We start from the raw sequence: 8,185 nt of genomic DNA on the forward strand, positions 1-8,185 counted from the left end.
TTTTTAAGATCAGAATAAAAAAAATAGCAGAACGTAAGGAAGTAACGTAAATAGCAGAAAATAAAGGAAAGGGTTAGAGAGATGGCACTAGAGAATTATCCAAGTTCGGCCAAACATTGGCCGACTCATGTCCCAAGAGAACTTCTTGGGTTTAGACTATAATATTAAGCTTTTACGGATTATGCCCAGAACCTTGGATAGCAGCATATCTAGAGATTTTACATTGGTTTTTTCCCAATCAAAAGAACGTTTTTTCACCTGTTAAGCTAACAAACCAATGAAATATTTTACAAGCTGATCTTAATAACACTACAACGCGGAAGGGCTTTAAAAGCGCTTTTTTTGGCCTTTTAGAGCGCTGCCAAAGCCAGCGCTGGCGTAGGTAATGAAAGCGCTTTTGAAAGCGCTCTGGTAGCTCCCCTATAAGAGCGCTTTTTCCCGAAAAGCGCTCTGGTAGACCCCCCTATAAGAGCGCTTTTCTGGAAAAAGCGCTCTGGTAGCCCCCCTATAAGAGCGCTTTTTCCAAAAAAGCGCTCTGGTATCCCCCTTATTAGAGCGCTTTTTCTGGAAAAAGCGCTCTGATAGCCCCCCCTATAAGAGCGCTTTTCCAAAAGCGCTTTCGTAGGTTGCGTTTTTTTTTATTTTTTATGCTTTTTTTAATCTTTGGCAGCGCTTTTAGTAATAAAGCGCTTTAGTAGGTGGCCCTTTAAGAGCGCTTTTTAAAAGCGATGTCGTTGCTAAATGAGGTATTTTAAAGTGCAACCTGTAATTCAAGCCTCCTAGTTCGACCTGTAATATTTTCGACCTGTAATATATTTTACACCTGTAATATTTTCGACCTGTAATATATTTTCGACGATATATTTTCAACCATAGGTAGGACAATATATATACTAATATAATACCATTATAATATCTAAAATTATATATATACATCATTATAGTTCCTGTGAAACAAACTAAATCATGTAAAGTATAATATATATACAGAAAGTTTCACATGTAACTAACTCATGTCAAACAAACTAAATTTGTAACATCAACAATATTATACTTCAAATATTGGCAACAGTATGAACAAAGTTAGTAACCATATATCCTAGAGTACTATAATATTATACTTCAAATCGACATAAATCCTACATGAATAGTTGTTGAATATAAAATTGACTCAAATTCTCTTTGATTTCTTCCAGCTTAAGTCTCGTGTAAGTAGCAGCATGGAATTCGTCAAAGTACTACAGAACAAAAACATAATATGAATGATTTAGTTAAATGTAATAAATTATAAGAAATTATCTTAAGTTATAAATTCATACCGTGATTGGAATCTCTAATTGATGCGCTTGAAGGATTTCTTTCATAAACCTCAAAATATAGTATCCGCAATCTGAACTGTTTCGCTGTATCGGACACTACATAGAAAAACAAATAAGATTTTATAGTTGTCTTGTTTTATCAAGTAGCATAAATATTATAAGCAAAATTGTGAAAAATAATGTACCTGCACTTTGATCCAAGTAGTGTTGTTTGATTTAGTCCGGGATACTTGTGCGTCTCGTTGACTTCGGAACACTTGTATTGATCTAACAAAAATATAAAAGCATATATTTAGATCAATCTCACAAATAATTAAATATATAAATATACACGAATATTTATAACAATCTCACTTACGTATCAATCATTGCCTTCATAGCCGGATAATTGCTCCACTCACCATCTACCGAATTCAGAAAATATACCACTTCTCTTATAGGGTTGATAGCATGCAACAACCAGTGTGCTCTATAAATTAAAGCAATAGGTTATATGAAAATTTTGCTACGCAAAAGAAACAAAGATTAGATGAACCAAGAATGAGAAACTAACCCTATTGGTCGGGTATTATACGCCCTAAGAATCAGACTTTCTGTATTGCCGGTGGACAGGAATATATCGACTAAGCGCTGTCTAACTGATTCCGGTTCCGAAACAATTGTCATTCCGCTGCATTGGGCGGAAGACACGAAACAGAATCTGTTTGACAATGCAGTCCCGCGCAACACTCTGTCATACAACAACCTTAAATAAAAACATAATAAACATATTAGATTATTTTCATTGAAATGTGTAAATAAATTGTGGGACTAATTAAATAATATATCGGATGAGTGAATATTACCGCATGTATGAGTGCATATTACCGACGCCTAGTTGTTCATGCGTAAAAATCTCTTCCAAGCCATCTATTGCAATATTTGACATGAATTCAATACCAAAGATACCTTCATCCATATTGATTTCACGGAAAGCACCCTCCTTCAAATCGGACATATCAACAATTGTTCAGAGCGTCGTCCGGTATCGAGGCACAAAAGCACCAACTTTTTTTGTCGCTGGCTTCGGAGGACCCTTGGGTGGTACGCTACGAACTGGTTGCGTCACTTGTTGTGACCCCCGAGCAAATGCCTAAAAATCATATAAGTTAGGTAAAATATAAAATCATGCAGTTTTAGATTCAGATTATATATTAACACTTTAAATGTACCTCTTTTAGTGATGCAACAGACTCCTCCTCCTGTAAAATCCCTTTATCCTTAATTGCGGGTTTTGTAGGAGCAGTCTAAAACTAAAATCTCATAAATAATTAATAAACGGTGCAGAATTGACATTCGAAAACTAAATGATTCATAATGGTATGTTTTCAATATACCTCATCACTAATGGTAATGAGCTTCGAGGGCCATGCAACAAATGACCCTATTGCATCTTGCAGCAATGTTGTCTCTGAGACCATGTCAGGTACCGGTAGCACCGCATCATGATCTAATACAACATCCACTGATACTTTCAGGTGTCCATCCAGGAGCGGTCTATGGTGAAGTAAATCTCCCAAAGTGTTGTGCACTTTTCCCTTGCCAACTAGGCGATAATTCGGTGCGGATAAGTATAGTTGGCAAGATGAAATGCCCTAAACCAATAGTAAATATAGAGTCATTATCATAAATAAAATAGAACAATTTGTAAGGAAAAAATTTATAATTACCTCGGGAAATTTTCTTTGACAGTTGATACTAGCTTTATCACTAGTTTCTTTCACCTATACCAGCGCTTTTTCCTAAAAGCGCTTTCGTAGGGGTGCTGCTAAAAGACAAATTTAGCATAGTGTAACCAAACAAAACTTGTGCAGGCTAAGATCTAGAATCAAACATTGATTTTAAGTCTAGTTAATCTCAAGAACCATACTCTATTCTTCACAAGTATCACACACTTGCAAATAATAACAATGACATGACACCAATACAACACTTCCCTCACAAACAATTTTCATTCACAAGACACTAAGACAATTTTGATGAAAAGAAAATATTTAGAGAGATGGAAAAAATATAAATTGCAAAGAATTAGAGAAATTTGAAATTCTAGTTTGAAATGAAAAAATGAGAGGCATCCCTTATATAGTAGAAGAATTGACTAAAAAAACGATACATAATATATATATATATATATATATATATATATATATATATATATATATATATATATATATGCTAAGATTGATTTAAACAACTAAATATAATTTTTCATTTTCATATTTTTTTAAAGTGAATTCTTATCTATCCAATTTAAAAAGTTGGATAAAGTTATTTTCAATGTAAAATGTGTTGGATATAACAAATAATTGTATTATTAAATAAATAATTAAATATGTTAAAATTACATATTATTTTGTGGTTGGTTGAAGATACACTACCCAACTATTTTTTAATGATTAATGAAGTTGTCCCTAATTTTTAAATAAACAAATATTATATACTTAATAGAAAATGATGTATGATATTATGAAATGATACAAAAATAAATAAAATAAATAAATATTATATACTTAATATATATATATATATATATATATATATATATATATATATATATATATATATATATATATATATATATATATATATATATATATATATATTGATTTTTGTAATAACTCATAAAATAATATATGATGTATATTTGGTATATATTGATTTTTGTAATAACTCATAAAATAATATATGGAGTATATTTGGTATATAATGATTTTTGTAATAAGAGAGTGATAGAATTAATTACGGATATTTTTAAAGCATAAACGGTGAATAGATGAATCAATTCTGTGTATAAAAAGATGCAAACTGGAGTATTTCCTTTATAGATTTAACATCTGTTGTCTTCTTCTACTGTGGGCGTGAAACCAAGGAAGCTATTTTCATGTCTCCTTCAGAGCCCCGGCTGCAGCTACTCGACTGCGCAAATAAAAATCAGACTTCAAAACCAATGGTATGTGCCGAATCACTTATATCTTTTACTTTTGTTTTCAATTGGAATGAATTAAACTGAGTTGAATCGTTTTCTTGAAAGAAGAATTCTCGAAGATCTGATACTGATGATACATACAAAAGGAAAAAGGGGATGATCTGTCAACTTCCTTGGGATGTGCTCGACGAGATTACCCAAACATTAGATTTTGAGGACCTCTTTCAGTTTTCAGGTGTCTGCAAAAATTGGAGGACCTTTCACAAATCAAATTTTTTGTCATCTCAAGAACCATTACTTGTTGAGATTTGGTATTCTCGTTATCCTCGCTGGGGACCAAAATGCTTTAATAGCCTATCCAATAAAAAAGTTTATAACTTGGACAAGATAATGAACGAGAGATACAAAATAACCCCAACCTATATTACCTATTCCAGTGGATATTTTGTTATTCTAGAGGATAAATTTACATTTCAGCTACACAATCCATTCACAAGGACAAAGAAGGTAATATATAATACATCATCGCCCTTTGAACTTACTTATCCTTTTGCTGCCTACCGTGCCTTGCTTGCTTTTGAAAAAGGCTCTGATCAGGAATTTGTCTTGTTGGTTGTTTGCAAAAAATCGGGCACTTTAGGTGTCTATCAATCTCGAAATAATGCCTGGGTTGCTTATTCCACACCAGTAAAGCCGGAAGTGGTTAGTCACGAAGTGGTTTTCAATAACATGATATATGTTGTCACTAACATGGGCAACATAGGGGTTCTCAGTTTGAATTCTCCAAATATTAAATTTCTAAACCTCAACAATACTCCAAATTTACACTTTCTATACCATAACCTTTACTTGCTCAATTGTGATGACCAACTTTTAATGGTTGCGTTAGACTTTTTTAAAAACAAAGTTTACAAGATAGACGGGTCAACCATGAGTTATTTTAAATTGAAAAATTTGGGTGATGTTGCATTATTTTGTATTGAGACGAAAACCTGTATCGCATTGAGCAACCCGAATAGGTGGGGGTATGAGAGCAACTCTGTGTATGCTCTTGCGAATCCTTATATTGAGTGTCGCATGTATAATTGGAATAGACGGTCATCAACAAAATATATCGAGATTCCAAGTCCTAGAGGATACATCAGTGAATATAATGATTGGTGTTTTAGACATCTAAAATATGAAGTGGATTATTCTCTCGTTGACTAGCTTTCTCCCGTTGTCTTAATTGCTCTAGTAAAAACTTGTATTGGTTTATGGTTTTTTTTTTCTTTAGACCTTACTATTAATTTGTTCACCTTTTGTGTTCTTTTCTTTTTTCTCAAAAAGACAAATAATTCTGGAGGAACATAATTCACATTTTAGTGCTTTTTATCTCATATTTTTAATTTGATTTGCTATTTCTTTTATTTTCCTAAATAAATTTTTATACTACTACTTGCAATGTGTCCCACATAGCTTTAGCTGATCTACAATGGGAAATGCGATAGTATTCATCAACTCCTAGAGCTGAGATTAGAATGTTTCTCGCTTTCCAATCGTATGCATATCTCTTTTCATCTTCAGCATCCCAAGTATTTTCTGGTTTTGGAACAACTGCACCAGCTGCATTTGTCATGGTGATCTGAAAGGGACCATTGACAATAGCTGTCCAGATGTTCCTATCAATTGCATTGATGTGGACACACATACAATCCTTCCAATAGCCATAGTTTTCACCGTTGAAAACTGGAGCTCTATTGTGAGCCCCTTTAGGTCCGGAAGCCATCTTTCCAATAAGTGTTTCACGTAGCACGGAATAAACCAGAGCTCTTGATGCCACTTGTTAGACGCTGGCCTTAGGATCTAGAGGGGGGTGAATAGATCGTTCACAGTTTTGCGGAGTTAAACGACTTTTCAGCGGAAGTGATTCTGAATCGACTCGCGTCTATTCCGAACCACTATCGAAACGATTGTATATGTGTTTAAAACCAGTCGAAGACTTGAGATAAGTGATAAGAGTATATGAGCGTTACTCTTATTGAAAATCAGATTAACTTTTTGTATGATGGACAATGTTTGCAATGCAGTAAGAGTGGTAGAAACAAATATACAAACACTTGGTGATAATGATCAAATTGATGGTGATTCAATATGTGATGGATTGTGATGTTTATATAGGTTCTTAATTCACAATCTTAACACTCGAATCGTTGATCAATTTGCTATTATAACCAAATGTGAACAGCATGTAAATGAAAAAGTAAAAGCGACAAGAACACGATATTTGTTTAGGCAGTTCGTCGATCGTCCTCGCTACGACTACGTCTGCCCCCAATTCCAAATTGAAATTGGGTAATCTTTCATAAATGTTGAAAGTAGTATATACAAAGAAGATAACAAAGCGATAAACGATAAACCAATTATGTCGATCCTTTGAATCTTCTTCCCCCTTAATCTTGAGCAAGATCAAGGTTATCCAAGAGCTTCACTTTGATTCCCTTCTGCAGTGTCTTGATTCCTTGAACTCCCCGTTCCTCAATCGTTACACTCAGTCGAATCCTCAATGAACGCCTCTTGATAAAAACCCCCAAGAACCACCCGTCGTGGAGGACAAAACCCGCAGATTTTATTCACCAACAAACCCCACAAACCTTCACCCACTAGGAATCTTCAATTCCGTTCCATGGACGTTATCGAACTCATCACTAACCCGCAACGCAAGAATGATTATGTGTAATTGTGTTGGAGATGATGAAGAACGAAGATGAGAAGCGTTTGTGTATCTTTCAGTCGTTGGTGTTACTTTGAATAATGAACCTTTGATAATATATATGATAGCTTAACAGTTGGAGATGAGAGAAACAGAATTTTTGGCATTCTTGATCAGTTAGGTCGACCTCTTGTAGTGCTTAGGTCGACCTAGCAGAGCTTGCAGAATTTTGCTCCTAGTTAGGTCGACCTGTTTAAGGAGTAGGTCGACCAGAATCCTCTTCAAATGCATTCTGGGGACATTTTCTCAGATTAGGTCGACCTAGTCGTTGTGTAGGTCGACCTAGCAGACTGGTATGCAAATTTCATCAATTTAGGTCGACCTAGATGATGTGTGAGTCGACCTAGCAGAAGTATGTGGATTTTTCTCCATTTTAGGTCGACCTGGGTTGACAGTAGGTCGACCTAACTGCTGGTTTTCTGCATTCTTCTTGATCTGCTTGTGTTGAGTCGACCTATAAGTATAATAGATCAACCTGTACTGTCATGAGTGATCAATGCTTGCTTTTCTTTGAGTTTTCTGCTTCCGTCTTGTTGTTTGAATGCTTATTTGAGTTTGCCATAAATCAAAAACATCTTTGAGTGTAATCTTGTATTCACAACTCCCTCTGCAAATGTAGTAGTTACCATGATATCTCTCTTCATCTGATCATCCACATTACAAAAAAAAACTTTGCATTTTGCAGGATTGACATATAAACCAGTGGCACACGAAAACCCATCAAATGTATTCTTCACTTGCTGGACAGAAGTCACGTCTCCTCTGGAGAAGATAAGCAGATCGTCAGCGAAGCTAAGGTTTACAATCTTCAACTTCTTGCATTTGGAGTGATACTTGAACCTCTTATTTTCGTCCAACTTCTGAAACAGCCTATTAAGATAGTCCATAACCAACACAAACAATAGGGGAGACAAGAGATCACCTTGTCTCAGCCCCCTTTGAGCCTGTAGTGCATCAGAAATAGAATTGTTTACTTTGTACCTGTAAGAAACAGTTTGTACCATCAGCATACTCCATTGGATAAATCTATTTGGAAACCCCATTTCACTCATGATGTCTTCCAAGGCTTTCCATTCAACACTATCATATGCTTTCTGCAAGTCCATTTGAAGCATACACTTGGGAGCCCCACTTTGAATGCTATAACCC

At 34.8% G+C, this 8,185-nt stretch overlaps 1 protein-coding gene across 1 annotated transcript; it reads left to right on the forward strand.

The window, feature by feature from the left end:
- The first annotated feature begins 4,163 nt into the window (after positions 1-4,163).
- On the forward strand, positions 4,164-5,531 carry LOC131657122 (uncharacterized). The gene is made up of 3 exons (XM_058926609.1): positions 4,164-4,308; positions 4,393-4,791; positions 4,925-5,531. The coding sequence occupies exons 1-3, from the start codon at positions 4,240-4,242 to the stop codon at positions 4,973-4,975; spliced, it is 519 nt and encodes a 172-aa protein (XP_058782592.1). The 5' UTR covers positions 4,164-4,239; the 3' UTR covers positions 4,976-5,531.
- The last annotated feature ends 2,654 nt before the right edge of the window (positions 5,532-8,185 follow it).

The sequence above is a fragment of the Vicia villosa genome, linkage group LG3, assembly GCF_029867415.1.
Source record: "Vicia villosa cultivar HV-30 ecotype Madison, WI linkage group LG3, Vvil1.0, whole genome shotgun sequence".
Lineage (NCBI taxonomy): Eukaryota > Viridiplantae > Streptophyta > Magnoliopsida > Fabales > Fabaceae > Vicia > Vicia villosa.

Excerpts from the sequence above, each read along its gene's own strand:
- LOC131657122 (XM_058926609.1), top strand. The coding sequence starts at position 4,240 with ATGTCTCCTTCAGAGCCCCGGCTGCAGCTACTCGACTGCGCAAATAAA. Across the intron at positions 4,309-4,392 it reads ATCAGACTTCAAAACCAATG|AATTCTCGAAGATCTGATAC; the intron begins GTATGTGCCGAA and ends TCTTGAAAGAAG. Across the intron at positions 4,792-4,924 it reads CATTCACAAGGACAAAGAAG|GTGTCTATCAATCTCGAAAT; the intron begins GTAATATATAAT and ends CGGGCACTTTAG.